Source organism: Drosophila takahashii, chromosome 2R (genome assembly GCF_030179915.1).
Source record: "Drosophila takahashii strain IR98-3 E-12201 chromosome 2R, DtakHiC1v2, whole genome shotgun sequence".
Lineage (NCBI taxonomy): Eukaryota > Metazoa > Arthropoda > Insecta > Diptera > Drosophilidae > Drosophila > Drosophila takahashii.
This window is the reverse complement of record NC_091679.1, coordinates 8,596,340-8,613,578: the sequence shown is the minus strand read 5'-3', so window position 1 is coordinate 8,613,578 and position 17,239 is coordinate 8,596,340. Positions and strand designations below refer to the sequence as shown.

The window sequence follows — 17,239 nt, the reverse complement described above, 5'->3', positions numbered from 1 at the left end:
GTCTTAGCTACAGGAGGACCAACTCACTTTCCTTCTGATGCAAGGCGAAATCCAACGGCAATCGATTTTGCTATTTATAAGGGTATCTCGTCCAACTTTCTGACTGTACATGAATCTCATGAACTTAGTTCTGATCACATTCCGCTTGAAATACTTTTATGCGCTTCTACTTCACCCCGACTTACAACACCAAGGCTGCTGTCTCGTCGGGCTAACATTGGACGTTTTAGGGATCACCTTACAATCCTTATTGAGAATGATGAATCTGCTGATCTGAACTGTCCTCTGGATATTGATACAGCTGTTAGTGACCTTACTCTAAAGATTCAATCTGCCGCTGCCGCATCCACTGCTATCGGTAATCGCCCTGCTGTTCCACAGCCAAATAATGCCCTTTCAAACACCAGAGTAACGGCGCTGGTTAGGCAGAAGAGATCACTCCGGCGACGCTGGATGCAAACGCGTCATCCACAAGATTTAGCAATATTTAAAAGAGCTGATACTCTATTAAGAAAAGCACTTTATGATGCTAAGTCCGAATTTTTTGTCCGGAAACTTAGTGCTATCGATCCGGATGCTGATCGAGGCTTTGAACTGTGGAAATGCACTCGCGGGCTTAAACGGCAGCCTCTCCAGAAGTTTCCCTTGCTTCGATCGGACGGTACCTGGGCAAATAAAGATGATGAAATAGCTAAGGAATTCGCTGATTCTTTGGAAGAAAGATTTAAGCCTTTTGATTTGGCCACAGATGAAGAGACTGCTATTACAGAAGCCTTTGATGATGTTCCCTCTGGTCTAGCTTCTCAAATTTTACCTATTGAAGCAGAAGAAGTTAAAGACCAAATAAAGCGACTGAAGATGAACAAAGCCCCTGGCCATGACAGCATTGACGGAAAAGTAGTTAAAGCTTTGCCAGTAGCAGCTATTTCGTTCCTTACGCGTATCTTTAATGCTATGATTGTTCTTTCATATTATCCGGAGCAGTGGAAGCATGCGAATGTTGTTATGATCCCCAAGAAAGGCGTCTCTCCCCGCTGTGCAGATTCTTTTCGGCCTATAAGCCTATTGCCAACCTTCTCTAAGATTTTTGAGCGAATCTTACTAAAAAGGCTTTTTAGTGTTCATGTGTTTCAGAATGCAATTCCAAATCATCAGTTTGGTTTCAGGAGTCTGCATAACGCTGCTGAGCAAATGCATCGGGTTGTCAACCATATCCTTAAAGCATTTGAGGCGAAAAAGTATTGTTGCGCAGTATTCCTAGATGTCAAGCAAGCCTTCGATCGAGTCTGGCACTGTGGCTTGCTCTATAAGCTGAAACCCATTCTTCCCCTGACATACTTTGATCTCCTTCGCTCATTTCTAATTGGTAGAACCTTCCAGGTGGATGTTCGAGGATCCAAATCTGCCTCAAGGCCTATTCTTGCTGGAGTCCCTCAAGGAAGTGTGCTGGGTCCTGTCTTGTATACAATATTCACCTCGGACCTTCCGTCGCCCAGAGGCAGGAATGTTTTAACAGCTACCTATGCAGATGACACAGCATTTCTGGCGACAAGTGCTCTGCGAAGAGAGGCGACAGATATGGTGCAGGACATGCTAAATGAGTTTGAGGCCTGGGCGTCGAGGTGGAACATCGCAGTTAATCCTGCCAAGTCTCAGCATGCCACCTTTTCATTGAACAGGCTGAACACTTATCGCCTAACCTTAGACGGGACTCCAATAAAGCACTCGGACACGGTTAAGTACCTTGGGCTCACTCTGGACAGGCGGCTTACCTGGAAGCAGCACATTGTGGCAACCTGCGCTTCAGTAAGGCAAAAAGCGGGGAAAATGAGATGGCTTCTTCGTCCGGGCAGTGGACTATCGATCACGGCGAAAACCCGGCTCTTCAAAGCAACCTTGATGCCTAGTTTACATTGGGGTATACACTTCTGGGGCACTGCCTGTAACACTTCTATAAAAAGAGTTGAATCCTGCCAATCCAAAATTTTAAGACATATGATAAACGCCCCATATTATACAAGAAACACTACTATTTTTCGAGATCTCAAAATTAATCCTGTTTGTAAATCTATCACCAATTCTGCCACTCGCTACAGATCAAGACTCATCTCCCACACAAACAGACTTGCCCTCACACTTTCCAGACCTATGAACAGAAGAAGACTAAAAAGATTGCACCCATCTGACAATTGGATACTTGGACGGCACGCTTGTGGGAAACTCATTCCAGACTTAGACGCCTAGACTGCAACACTGCTAAACTTTTGTAACCAATCTTTTTATTCACTTTTTGTTAATTTTTATTTTTTTTTCATGGGTGAAAGTGAATTGAGTTTCACATAACACTCTTCAATAAATATTTGTTATGCATATCAAAAAAAAAAAAAAGTCATACACCATACAAGCAATCATTTGCTTCTCCTGATGCCTCAGATGCTAATGTACTTATAACATCACTTGTGCCCTTGAAATTATCAAGTCAGGGTCAAACAATCTGGCAAAACCCTCGACCTTCCTCTACTAGATTCTGTCGACCTTTAAAAATTGAGTTTATCAAAGAAAATTCCGCTATTTCAAACCAGGAACATGGAAGGGTGATTAACGAAATTAAACACCTAAAAAGCTCATTTGTCGAGATCGGAGACAGAACCATAGAAGTTTCTCATGAAACAATCCTGTCAATGATAGATGGTAAAGTGTGTAACGCTTTGACGGAAACGACTTCCACCCAAAGGTGCTATATATGTGGCTGTACAAGTAAAGAATTCAATAAGATTGATCATATGATTAAAGTTCCCACAAAAACCGAAAATTTACAATTTGGCCTATCAATTCTTCACGGCTGGATCCGTTTCTTTGAATGCCTTCTTCATCTATCCTACAAGTTGACAATTAAGAAGTGGCAAGTTAGGAACCCTGAAGATAAGAAAATTGTTGCTGACAGAAAAGCTCAAATTCAAAAAGATTTTAGGAATCAGATGGGACTTATAGTGGATCAACCCAAGCCAGGTTGCGGAAATTTTAATGACGGCAATACAGCTCGAAGGTTTTTTAAAAACGCTGAACTTTCTGCTAAGATAACTAATATAGACTTACAACTGATTAAAAGAATGCATACTATATTGATTGCAGTGTCATCTGGCAAGGAAATAGATGTTATCAAGTTTCGTTTCTTTGCACATCAGACAGCTTATCTTTTTGTAGAGAGATACCCATGGTATTATATGCCTCCTACCTTGCATAAATTTTTTATTCATGGCCCAGAAATTATTGAGCACGCTTTGCTTCCAATTGGCCAACTTTCAGAAGAGGCGCAAGAAGCAAAAAACAAGGATTTTAAAAAATATCGGGAACAATTTTCTCGAAAAATCAGTCGAGAAAAACAAAACGAAGACGTTTTTAAAAGGCTACTCATAAGTTCTGATCCAATAATAACCTCTATATCGGATTTACACAAGGAGAAAACCACTAAAATACCTAAAGAGGCTCTTGACTTATTGAAGCCCGCAGAAGAAGATTCAGTTACAGACGAAGGTGCAGATACGGACGAAGATACAGATACGGACACAGATTGTTAAGACTGTTTAATAATTTTAGTGTTAATAAAGTATTATGAAAAAAAACATACACAAAAAAACCGAACTTTTTGGTCAAAAAACTTTTTATGCGCCTAAATATCAATTGAAAATGGTTGGACAACATAAGAAATGTTTTTATTTAATATTTAAGATATTAACAATTACCTAAAATAATAATATAAAACAAATTTACTGCAAATGCATTGGGACACACGAAAATAACAGAATAACATAGTTTTCGTCTATTTTACTAAAATTAAAAATTTATTTTAAATACTAAAAAAAATATTTGTTTAGTAAATCCGGTTTTTATATTATAAGTGATTTAAACTTGTTTAAAAAATATATTTTTGGGCATCGTATCATGCTTGGTTGATTTGATTCGCACTTTTGGCCTCTGTTACCCCACTGTGCGATGGTTCGAATGCAGCGAGTGTATGAGCTGATGTGAGTCAGCTGTTGGAGAACATGATTGCTGATCACAGCCGTGGTGAATGTGCTCCTTCGTTGCTCTGCTTTAGTTGCAATAGTTGGATCGATATCGATGATTTGCGGAGTGGTTGGCCACTGGGACGATGGTTGGGTCAAGAACTGTGGACCTGTGAACCACATCGATGCTGCCAGCTCAGTTGTAGCAGCTCCGCGCGAAACTATGTCCGCCGGATTGCTCTCACCTGGTACAAATTTCCACTGGCCATCTGCGGTCCATTCTTGAATTTCGGAGATTCGGTTTCCAACGAATGCTGACAGTGTGACTGAGTGCTGTTTTAGCCAGTGAAGCACAATCTGCGAGTCCGTCCAGAAATAGACCGAGAATTTTCTGTCCGCTAATAGAGGCTTCAATTTCGCATACAGTTGGCCCAGCAAATGCGCTCCACACAATTCCAGTTTTGGAAGGGATTTTTTCTTCACAGGAGCCACTCTCGATTTGCCAGTCAATAGCTGCACTGCGACATCTCCCGTCGACGTTTCCGAGCGTAGATACACGCAGCAGCCGTAAGCCCTGATTGATGTGTCACAAAATCCATGAAGTTGAAGTGATCGCATCTTGTGTTGGAGGCAATAGCGGGGAATCGATAAAATTGAGACTGTTTGGAATGATTCTAGGCATTTGCTCCAGGCCGTGTGTATGTTTTCTGCCAGCGAGCCAAAGTTCTTGCAGAAGTATTTTTGCGACAACAACAAGCGGTGAGAGCAAACCAAGCGGGTCGAACAAGGCGGATGCGGTGGACAAAATACTTCTTTTGGTGATACGCGTTGCGTGGTTCCTTGGTATGAACTTGAAGAACAGTGTATCCTTGTGCTGGTTCCAGTTCACTCCAAGAGCGCTGGCTAGTCCCTCGCCACAGGAACTTAGCTTCTTGGATGCATTATCTTCCATGAATCCAACGTGGTTGGAATGCCATTTGGTGAGTGGGAAATGCCCTCGACGAAGAATTTCTGTGACTTGATCCTTGATAATGCGAAGCGTCTCTAAGTCGTCTGCACCCGTGAGTAGGTCATCAACATAGAAAGACGACTTTATGATAGCGACGCCGATTTGACAGTCAGCTTGATGAACATCAGCGAGGTGGTTGAGGCTACGTGTTGCCAAAAATGGGGCGGCTGCAGTGCCGTAGGTTACCGTATTCAATTGATACGTGCGCAGCGTGTCTTCTGGAAATGCTCTCCAAAGAATGTACTGGTATTTGCGATCAATAATGTCGAGATTTACTTGCCTATACATCTTGGTCACATCTGCAGTGATGGCGTAACGATGAAGCCTGAACTTTAGAAGCTACAGGTACAAGTCCTCCTGGAGTGTTGGGCCAACGCATAGCAAGTCGTTGAGTGATAATTGATTTGACGTCCGGCAAGAGGCGTCAAACACCACCCTAAGCTTAGTAGACTCACTGCTGGGTTTGAGGACGCAGTGATAAGGGATGTAGTAGTGCGGCTCGTGCATTTTAGGATGAATAACTGGGGACATGTGCCCCAATTTCTCATACTCCTCCATGAAGTCGCAGTATTGTTGACGAAGTGCTGGAGATTTCGATAGGCGACGTTCCATGCTTAGGAACCGACGGCGAGCGATATCAAATGAGTCTCCCAACCGAGTTGGGTCAGCCTTGAATGGCAGTTTGACGACAATCCTACCAGTGCTGTCGAGACAAGTGGTCTTCTCGTACTGTTCCTCGCAAATAGCATGCTCCGGCTTCTGCAGAGGTGGCGAGTCGACTGCTTCCAGTTCCCACAGACGTTTGAGGTTGACATCAATTGAACTTGCGTTTAAAGCCATGCAAGTGGAAACTTCTATTGGCGCGGTTTGCTGCAGTCGGCCGGTTACGACCCAGCCAAACTGAGTTTTCTGCAGCAGCGGGCCTTGAGGTCCCAGCCTTATTTGCCCTACAGTTAAGGCGTCGAAGAAGGCTTCGGTTCCCAGTAGCAGATCGACGTGGCGTGATTGGTAGAATCTTTCATCAGCGAGCTTCCAAGTCGAAACGTCGATGGCCAGATCGGGCTGGTATGAGATTTGTGGAATAATACAGAGATCTGCGGAGAGTACGAAAGATGAAATGCGAGATTTGACAGATGCAGTTGTGCAATATTTAATATCTGTTTGCGAATGGCCGATGCTTCGAATTTGGACTGCATGTCTTTCCCTCCGTAAGCGAAGCCGTTGTGCGCAGTCTTCCGTCACGAAGTTCACTTGAGAGCAGGAGTCGAGAAGAGCTCTTCCAGGCCAGTAAGTTCCAAACGCATCCTTGACGAGAACCATAGCAGTGGCAAGCAACACCTGAGACTTCTGGCCAGAATGCGAGTGCGAGTGTGTTGCAGCTTCCAATGGCGGTGCGGTTGGATACGGTTGGTGCGAGCGAGACGAATCTAGCGAATGGTTGTTGTGCAACAGGGTATGATGTGCCTTGTTGCAGGTGCGACAGCGATTTCTCGATGGGCAGCTCGACAGTTGGTGACCTCTACACAGACAGTTTAAACACAGACGGTGTGTTTTAACGACATCAAATCGCGCGGTTGGATTAAGGTCCTTAAACTTGTCACATCCGAGCAATTTGTGTGAGGGTGCGAGGCAGTATACACATGGTGCGTTGGTCAGCGAAAACGACGAATTGTGAGATCTTGCGGAGGGACGAGTCGGTCTTGGCCGCTCCGATCCATGGGATTGCTCGTCAGACAGAAGAAACTGGCAGTGGCGCTCAAGTATCTGCGTGCATTGGCTCCAGGATGGCAGAGTGAGATAATCCAGTGATTCGTTCCATTTTGTTTTGGTCTGCTGATCGCACTTCTCCATGACCACGTAAATGAGCATCGCCTCAGAAATTTGAGCGTCCGAGCCTAGCGATAAAAGGGCACTATATAACGCGGATGCGTTGTCGATTAGGCTGCGGAGCTGTTGATCACTTGACGCAGCAGCCGGCGGCAGTTTAAAAATCGAGGCTATCGTTTCGACAAAGATTAGGGCAGGCTTGTCATACCGGTCCTTCAGCCGTTCCAGCGCCTTCGCATAATTTTCTCCAGTGACCGGGAAGGCTGCGACAGCTTCCAGTGCAGGTCCCTTTAAACAATTACGGAGATGATTAAATTTGTCTATATTAGATATTTGCTCACGATTGACCAGTTGCAGAAACGACGAGATGAAGTTCTTGTAATCCTTATGATTTCCATCGAAGCAAGGTAGTGCCAATCTTGGCAGTCGAGACGGCGCGCTGTAGCTTGGTGCAGAGATGTTGTCGAAAACTGTGTTGTGCAGATCCTCTCCAAGAAGTTGCTGAATTGCCAACTTTGTAGTTATGTAACTGTCCTCCAGGTCTGCACGTCCACTATCTGTGGATTCCATGGTCTCAATTTCTGATTGTACCGAAAGGGCTTGCTTAAAATATGACTCTAAGATTCCCAAACGGCACTGAAGTTCAGCCGGCGATTTCTGCTCTTCTTCTTCCTTGGCATCGACCATTCCTCTTATGCGCGTAATGTTGCGCTTAATATTCGAGCGTTGCCGTTTGAGAGTCTCCAATATAGCCGTTGCCATTGCTTTGTATGCGGTTATGACAATGTTGAGTTGCGATGAGCGGGTCGAGCGAATAATTGTTGCGGGCGATAGTTCGACAATTGTTTATGAATTAATAAATTGTTAATAATTTGTTTAAACACTGCCCCACGTTGGTCGCCAAAATGTTTAATGCACAAAGCGTCTTTTGTGCTGCATAAGATATCAGGTTGGGGGGTGCATAAACTAATTGCAATCTAAAAACTCAGGCGAGAAAAAGACAACCGTTTTCCAAGATCTAACATCAGCAACTGCCTTTTATTAGCAGCGGCAAAATAACATAATGTTCTAACAGAGCAATTTACAGAGATTGGTTAATACATGTTAATGAGCTTTGTTTACATTTGTATAGGAAAAGAGAAACAGTATGTAAGACGAAAAATATTGTGAGTTTGACCGAACATCGGGTATCTATATAATATGACAAACGCAGGCGCAACACTTCTGGTCCCAAGAAGTCTCAATCGGCCTGGCTGAAATAAATGTAATATTTTGATTAAGTTAAATAACTAAGTTAGTAATGAAGTTCTATTTATACAACCATTTAATGAACACCTCACACCATTTACCACTGGTAAAGATTAAAAACATTTCAAGTGTCACTGAAATGCAGAATTTGTGTTGAAGATAGCATCCAGAGGCGTTTATTTATTAATGGCGAAAATATCGGTGGTACTAACCTTTGTAACGCTGAAATAACGATTATTAAAAGACAACATTTATTCTATCAGTCCCCTTTTTATTGTTTTTTATATTAAAATTAACTATTTTCACTTTTTCACTTTTTCCAACAAATTTAAAAATGATGTGACCCTGCATTATATTCTTGATAATACCAAAATTATTGCAGATAAATTTGGTGTAAATTCATTGTAAAGTAGGGTCACACTTTGGCGCCGAATAAATATTTTGTTTAAACAATACTTTTCAGGGACCGTAATCATTAAAGGTTACGTATATTATAGGTATATTAGGCATTTTTCGTGTTATCAATAAAAACGAATTAGTATATTTTAACAACACTTAAAAATGGCTTAGGCCACGATCTGACGATCAAATTATTTTATTTCACAGAAAATGTTTAAAAATGTAAAAAACAATAATAGTTTTCTTTGTAATTTAATGTAATTCCTTGATAAATGTGATCAAATATTTTAATCGTCTTACCGTGGCTTTTCTCTATAATTTTGTTGAATCCCACATTAATTCTTATTATTATTTGAAAAATGTTGAGTAAAATAAATTAATATTATCATTACAGACATTGTGATAATAGTTATATAGTTTAACTTTTTTGATTAACAATTACACTATGCAGCATCAAAAATTAACCTCGATGAATGCTATATTTTTGGATTCGTTACGAATTCCCAAGTTAAACTGCGTTTTCCAAAGAGTTCCCCGACGCAAGGATTCTTAGCAAAAGGACCTCAAAGTTCAAAAAATGCTGAAATTGACCAACTTTGCGGAGCTCTCAGAGGCAAATGGATGCATGGCTTGGTTCGAAGTTAAAATTTTTTAAAAGATACACCCTTTATCTTTCAAACCCCATACATAAAATAATTTTAGGATTTTTTTTTAAGGCAGAAATAAATTCCAAAAAACATAGTCAAAAAACTGAAAAACATACAGCTGCGGTCAAAATAGTAGTAGTGTTGCCGCCTTGTGTTTTTAAAAGTTTGATGTTGTAATTTTTTCTTATCCAATTAGTCTAATAGTAAAATTATAATCAATACAATATTACCAGGAAAAGATCAATTACAACAACAAACTTTTAAATACACAGGGCGGCAACACTACTACCATCTTGACCGCAGCTGTATACTTTTATGTTTTTTGACTATGTTTTCTAGAATTTGTTTCTGCCTTAAAAAAAAATCTTAAAAATTTTTTAAGTATGGGGTTTAAAAGATAAACGGTGTATCTTTTAAAAAACTTTAACATCGAATCAAACCATGCATCCATTTGCCTCTGAGAGCTCCGCAAAGTTGGCCAATTTCAGCATTTTTCGAACTTTGAGGTCCTTTTGCTAAGAATCCTTGCGTCGGGGAACTTTTTGGAAAACGCAGTTTAACTTGGGAATTCGTAACGAATGCAAAAATATATCATCCATCGTGGTAAATTTAAAAAGCACTAAAAATGCTGCACAGTGTTATTAATATTTTTTCTACGAATTTTAAAATTACTAAAAATTAAAAATAAATGTGAGAACAAGTCTCTTGGTTTTGGTGCAAATCATAGAATTTTTAAATTTTATAAGTTGGTGATTTTTTTGTTAAAAAATATTATAATCGTGGTGCCACAGAAATCACACAGCCCCATTTAACGCTCAGAAATTATCTAACCCCACACCGCCGCCTGCAAAAAGGAACAGGATTTCAAGAACACAAAAATCAACTTCTCACATTCCCGCTGGGTATATGTACAAATAGTGTGACCTAACTTACAGTATATGTATATACAATTTAACATCGCTGCAGCCATATATTGGCAGGCCAAATGATTATGGCAAGATGATTGGAAACCAGTTATGTGCTCATATAAATTAAAACGCAGGCGCCTTACCATGGAAGAACAGGGCAGCCTTTGTCCAAGAAACCAATGAATGAGAAACGTTCCACATATAAAATAAAGAAGACACAATTTTAATTTGTATTATTTTTTTTTATTTTTGGCAGCACGGTCTTTTTTTCCAATTTCAGCTATTGCTGCCGTCACCTTCACCTGCACTTGTTGTAGGGCCTCCTTGGAAAAGTCCTCCATCATCTTGTCCCAAAAAGAAAGCATTTCGAAATTTTTCAGGGATCCAGTTGTCTTGCTGTCTTGCTTGGTCTAAACCACCGATATGAGGTCCTTCGCTGACTTGAGCAGTTCTCCTATTTCGGTTCCTATAGGGTCACTGTTTTTCTTCTTCTTTGGTCTCTGCGATTTGTCCGATAACAGTCAATAAAGAATAAATAAGAATTTTATGAAGCTTACATAATCATACGAAGCCTCCTCAGTGTCCTCTTCCGGGCTATCACAACCACGTATTTCTGAAGTGGATGGGGCGTGCTCAGAAGCAAATGTCCTGAAAAAATAATCTTATTATACCCTTGTAATAACAATGGTTTCAGTTTGTGTAACTTACTTTCTTATGTGAGACAGCCCCTGCAGAAATGACATATGCTCTGCCATCTCCCAGTCTATCTCTGGGCCCGTCTTATCGAATTCGACTAGGCTAAGATTCTTAGAGCCACCTGCGCTTCCACTTCTTAAAATCTGTGTTGCTTTCTTCTCCGTGTGATAGCGAAGGCTATCACAAAGTGAAAGCCATGTTGAATTGACCTCGTTGACTGCAAAGTAATGTTTAATGATCAGATCCAATTTTTTTTAGATATAAAAATTCCTCACCTTCCTTGTTGGTGGCAGCACTAACGGCTGCCCAAGCACTTCTATCAGCAATATTATTGCTATGGTTCTTGTTGGTTAAGTCCCATATCTCCGGGCGTGATTTTACTTCCTCTATCAATTGAATGGTTTCCTCGCGGCTGATGCTTTGATTCCTCTTTTTGTTTTTTTTTGCTCCCGACATTTTTCAAACTCATAAACACTTTGACAGGAAAGGGAATAAACACCATAAATTTCATATGTACTCTCATGGAATATGTACCCACTCACATACATATATGAGTGAAACGTATCGAGATTTTCTTCATGGTCTCAAAACGATATCTAATTTTTATCAAATAAAAACACCTCTTAACGAGGTAAAAAAACTAGTGACGATCGCACTTTCAACGTACAAAAGTTCTGATATCAACTTGTGTGACGAAAAATGATTTCAAATGCGACTAAATAAGTACGCTACCTAAAATTTACTCGTTCGGCCCGCTTTAGCAAACATTTAATATCTACACGAAAGTTTCTGTTGTAGCGTGCCGAATGAATAGATTTTAGGTAGCGTACTTATAGAAGGCGTTTATAGCATTTAAAAATACCTTTCCAACGAGATGCAGCACAAGTTTGTAGCTTTAGTAGTATAGAAGTTACGACTGTCCGAATTTTAGCTATTTATAGCTGTTTTCCCGCTAAACTAGCGAGTTTTTCCAAAAGTGGTAGAACAAAAGTTTTTTATATCGATGTGATGAACGTCATATCAAATTTTCAAAACTTAAAAAACATGTTTTGGACAAACTGACAAACAGAATTAAAGTTTCATTTTGGGAAGACCAAGAAAATCTTATTTTGGCTATAACTTTTGAACGGAACGTCGGATTTTATCATATGACCCCTCATTCGACGGGTGTTTTCAATAGGAACACAACTAAAACATTGTAAGGGGGCATTTATCCCCACCGGCCCCAACAGCTCCAAATTTCGAAATTTGCACTTTTTCACTTTCACCGCTCTCTCTCCCAAGCTAATTGATTTTCTTAAAGTCTTGGTATGCAATCCTTTAGATTTTTGCAATACCTTTCGATTGGTGTATTACTCGGATCGGACTATCACAGCAGATTTTCAATTTTGCGGCTATATAATAGTAGTCGCCTTCGCACACTCTCATGGTGCGCTTCGTCACTACATGGACTGCCGTCCATAGTGATGACACTATCACACCATTTAAAAAGGATTTTTAAAAAAGTTAAAAAAAAAATTTATTTGACAGAAGCGAAGATATGGCGATGCTATTTTTTTGCTTAATTCATTTATAATTTTATATTTCGTGGGGTAAAAAATAAATAAAAATACTTAAAACTTATTGTTTTTGCCAAGCTTTCAGATGAAAATAACAGCCATAATGGTTCCAATGCAAAATACAGTCCAAACTTAAAAAAAAAAATTTAATTCGCGGTTTTCTGCAAAATCGGCATTTTTAATCTTTATAAAAAAAATAGTATAATATTCTATACATAATTCTTGTTGGCCCCTGAACGTTCTCTCTTGTTTTTTATCTAAATAATTTTATCTAATATTTACTGTGAGTAGGTGTTTGCTTTCTAGCATGAATTTACCTCAGCCAGAAGTTGATACACCATAAATGAAACTACAAATTCAAGCTATGACCAGTTCGGTCCTTGCTAACGAACTACCTGCAAACTCGTGAAAGGAATTTAATTCAAAACGATGTTTCTTTGGCTTCGTTAATTTTGGATCCTAGACTTCGCCGACTGTTAAATGTAGATCCTGGCAATATTATGGTAGCTAGGAATCATTTGAAACGAATAATTTAAATTAAATTTATGGCCTGATTTTCTCAAATTGAAAATATGTTTTAATATGTTTTTTGTATTTTAGAAAAGTCTTACTTCGAACCATAATGCTTTGGACGAAAATATCAATCACAATGGGAGTAGCAGCTCACTCCTTAGTACATTTCTTAACGCGATCGAGGTTGACGATATTGATAAAGAACCAGAAGATAAAGTGCTTCAAAACGGATATATTGAAATTAATAAGTACAATCCGAAACCATTGCATATATCTACAGATTTATTGGCATACTGGGAGGAAAAAAATATGCTTGTCCTATTATTCTATTATTCAAAGTGTGCCGGCTACCCAAGTAACTGTGGAAAGGTCATTTTCTGCCTTAAAATTGGTTTTAACTGACTTGCGCGGGAATCTCTCTGCTGAGAATATAAATAAAATATTGTTATTAAAACTCAATAAATAAAAACTAAAATTTTTTTCCATTTTCTGTGTTGTTTTTATAAGAGCAAGAGGAATCGACCTAATTTAACCGAGATAGACACAAAAATTATTTGAATTCACAGAAGGATTCTACATAACCTAAGAGTTTTTAATTATTTCTAGGTCGCTGAAATCTTTAAATAATTACTTTTACTCCATGAATCCGCATTTTTAGGGTTAATGCAAAAAAAAGGATTAGGTATATAAACTTAAAGTACTCCTAATGTTTCTATTAAAAATTGGTATCTCAAATATGTGTGGTTTTCCTGATATCTCCAAAAGACTTTTATTTGTTTTTTTGGAAACAGACTTTTATTCTCAAAAAATTCTTTAAGGGGAGAGAAACATATAAAACTGTAATTTTTTCAAGTTTTTCGTGATTTTTTTTAACCAATAAGGAATTGTGCTGGGACTTCGTAACTTGGCATGTTGATTACATTGTTCTTATATAATTTTAACCAATTTTAATTTTGCTTTTATCTTTCAAAATGGAGGCCGTGGGAATTTTTTTTGTCAGGCTGTATTAAAAAAAATAGGCCAGCTGCGGATCGTCCACAGGAGGTCGCTGTGTAGATCCGATTTTTATGAAACAAAGTTTATTTGGTTAAGAAATAATGTAGAAACTGTCTGAACCTAACTTACATAGAATATCTCAAAAACTATAGTTGTGGCATTCTTTCAAAGTTAACAAGAAAGGAAGCTAGCTTCGGCAAGCCGAAGCTTATATACCCTTGCAGATCATTCTATTAATTAATAAATCGCAAAAATGTTAAATTTCTTATTATTTCGCAACAATTTTTCGTTCTTTTTCAAATTAAAATCGAAATTCGGAAATATTTAAAAATAGTCAGAGTAGAAGAGAATGTAATAAAAATCAACAAAGATATAATTTTTTTCCTATTCATTTCCATTTAATTTTTTGACCGTTCCTATGGCACCTATATGATATAGTGATCCGATTTTTTAAATACCTAATTCGAAATTCAGAAATATTTAAAAAATAATATTTCCAAGAGTAGAAGGTAATATTTGAAAAAACACCGAAGCTAGAATTTTTTTTAACGTTTTTTTTTTTGCGATTATTCCTATGGGAGCTATAAGATATAGTTGTCCGATCCGGTCGGTTCCGACATATATACTACCTGCAATAGAAAGAAGACTTTTGGGAAAGTTTCATCCCGATAGCTCAAAAACTGAGAGACTAGTTTGCGTAGAAACAGACAGACGGACAGATTGACAGACGGACAGACAGACGGACAGACGGACATGGCTAGATCGACTGGTCTAGTGATGCTGATCAAGAATATATATACTTTATGGGGTCGGAAACGTCTCCTTCACTGCGTTGCAGTGTTCAGTTACTTCTGACTGAAATCATAATACCCTCTGCAGGAATATAAAAATCTATTGTTTTCATAATTTTTTTGTTGTTTTTGGCTATTAAAAAATACTTATGCGTACAAATTTCTAAAATTGAATTTTTATTTTTTCTATATGTATCTATAGTCTCTGGGTGATTTTTTTTGAAAAGTCATAGATAACTGTTTTGCAAGACTTTTCAAATACAAATCATAAATAACTGTTATGAAAGACTTTTGAAATAACAATTTAAAACTTTTTTAAAACTTTTATAATAAAAATCGAAAAATAACCGTTAAAAATAACTTTTATCCATAAAAGTTATAACCGTTACGGTCCCTGGAATATTCCCCATTTAAAAAAAAATAAACCTTAGAATTATGTTACACGTATAAAGTATTTTATTAAATTATTTTTTTTGTTGAAAAGGCTGTAAGACCCATTCAAATTTCGAATTGCCTGTTAATGGATGCATGGTGTATTTTGGAATCTGTGCAACGCTTTTATATTTATCTTGTGGTGGTACCGAAAATTCCTCCTTTGGCACGGAGTGAAGAGAAGCTGAATTCTTGAGCACATTGAAACAATTCTAAAGGATTGAAAAAGCGCTTTGTTCTTGCAAAAAAGTTTTTTTTTTAGTTTTCCTTAAGAAAAAAAATATTTTTTTTTTGTTTCTTTTTTAATCTCATATACTAATCTTTCGATCAGTAATGCGTGAAGTTTTATAAGTAAATGTCGAAAATTTCCACTCGAAATAGCAGATTAAAAACAAAAGGTGGACCAACCTACAGACCTCTCCCCTACCAACGCTATTTTGAAGCCAAAGAAGAAAATTGTCCGCCAACTTTAAATTTTTTAGTGTATGATTTACCTTTTTCTGGAAATGCCATTATATAAGTAAAATTTACAGTTAAAAATTCAAATACTAATTTTTTGTTTTCATTTCTGTTTCAGAGTCGCAGCATCTCAGCTAGCTACTCTTGGATGTCCAGAACTAATAGCGCATTCAAGGGAAGAATATCAAAATATTGCTATACGCCTGGGTACTAAAAAAGAATATTTGAAAGCCATGCGAGCAAAAGTATGGAAAGCTCGTGTGGAAAGTCCTCTATTTGATTGCTCACAGTATGCCAGAGGACTGGAGAAATTATTTTTACGAATGTGGGAAAAATTTAAAAATGGCGAACTTCCAGATCACATTTCTGCAGAATAAAAAAGTTAATTTGTCAATTTTAATTTTGAAAGTCAATTTTACTATGTTAAAACCAAATTTCAATACCATAATTGTTACATATATTTCTAATGCTTTTTCGTAAACTAGTTTGAAAACTACATACCCAATTTCGTTATATAATAATAAGGTATTTGACGTGTACAAAAATGCTGGCTATTCAAAATTAAACTTCAACTGGTAATTTAGTTTCAGTCGAATATTTAATTATCTGCCAAGTAATAAGTACGAGTTAGAGAGTCTTTACGCTAAAATTATTTCTTAAAGAGCTTAATGTTTATCAATGCATATTTTGCTTACGACGATTGTCATCATATATGTATTTAAATAATAAATAAATTTAAAAATCGTCTGATTTCACTAGTTTACAGGCAAAATACATCAGGAAGGCTAATGACGAGTGTAATAATTTTTCGTCACAAATGTTGATATCAGAACTTTTGTATGTTGAAGGTGCGATCGTCACTAGTTTTTTACCTCGTTAAGAGGTGTTTTTATTTGATAGTATTTAACCCGAAAAAAATTGTTAATTTTATACCCTTGTAGAGGGTATTATAATTTCAGTCAGATGTTTGCAACGCAGTGAAGGAGACGTTTCCGACCAAATAAAGTATATATATTCTTGATCAGCACCAATAGCCGAGTCTATCTAGCCATGTCCGTCTGTCCGTCTGTCCGTATGTCCGTTTGTATGCGAACTAGTCTCTCAATTTTAAAGCTATCGCGATGAAACTTTCCCGAAAGTCTTATTTCTATTGCAGGTAGTACATACATATGTCGGAGCGAGCCGGATCGGACCACTATATCTTAAGGCTCCCATAGGAATATTCAAACATATATAAGAAAATTCATTGTTACTTTGTAGGAAGTAGGCGTTTTGATTCTTGACTACATAAAAACAAAATTTAAATAAATAGAAACGCTGAATCTGGAATCTCTGGAACTGCACAGAGTGAGAATTACTTTATCTGCAAGGGTATATAAGCTTCGGCTGGCCGAAGGTAGCTTCCTTTCTTGTTTTTAATTATGTTTTTAACTTTTTTTATTTTTAATTTAATTTGTTATATTAATTTATATGGAAGTTATTTATAGACACTTACATTTCACAGATACTTACACTTACAAATCAGGTTTTTTGCCTCCGCTGGGAATCGAACCGGGGCCGCAACCATCGGAGTCAAGCACTCTAAACACTAGGCCACAGAAGAATGCTTTTTGTAGAGAAAAATCTATAGACTTGAAATCAACATTTAACAAAAAAAAAAGAAAAATATCATCTGCAAAAGCGGGATTTGAACTCACGACCCAGAGATTATAAGTCGGATACTCTAACCACCCTAAGTCCAGAAAAAT

General features: G+C 37.9%; 2 protein-coding genes across 4 annotated transcripts in view; one reads left to right on the top strand and one right to left on the bottom strand.

Moving 5' to 3' along the window:
• The window catches only part of sxc (O-linked N-acetylglucosamine (GlcNAc) transferase sxc), a 160,993-nt gene that overhangs the window by 111,891 nt on the left and 31,863 nt on the right, over positions 1-17,239 (top strand). The window contains exon 7 of one of the 3 annotated variants that reach the window (XM_070213955.1): positions 15,610-16,235. The exons of the other annotated variants lie outside the window; for them this stretch is intronic. Within the exon in view, the coding sequence (XP_070070056.1) occupies positions 15,610-15,868 (259 nt within the window). The 3' untranslated portion in view covers positions 15,869-16,235. Of the gene's footprint in view, positions 1-15,609; positions 16,236-17,239 lie in introns of those variants that run through there. 3 annotated transcript variants of the gene reach the window in all.
• Positions 10,247-11,200, bottom strand: LOC138912701 (uncharacterized). Its single transcript, XM_070213960.1, has 4 exons — positions 11,017-11,200; positions 10,754-10,958; positions 10,603-10,693; positions 10,247-10,545 (listed from the first exon to the last, which is right to left on the bottom strand). Exons 1-4 carry the CDS (start codon positions 11,195-11,197, stop codon positions 10,456-10,458), a joined length of 567 nt encoding a protein of 188 aa, XP_070070061.1. The 5' UTR covers positions 11,198-11,200; the 3' UTR covers positions 10,247-10,455.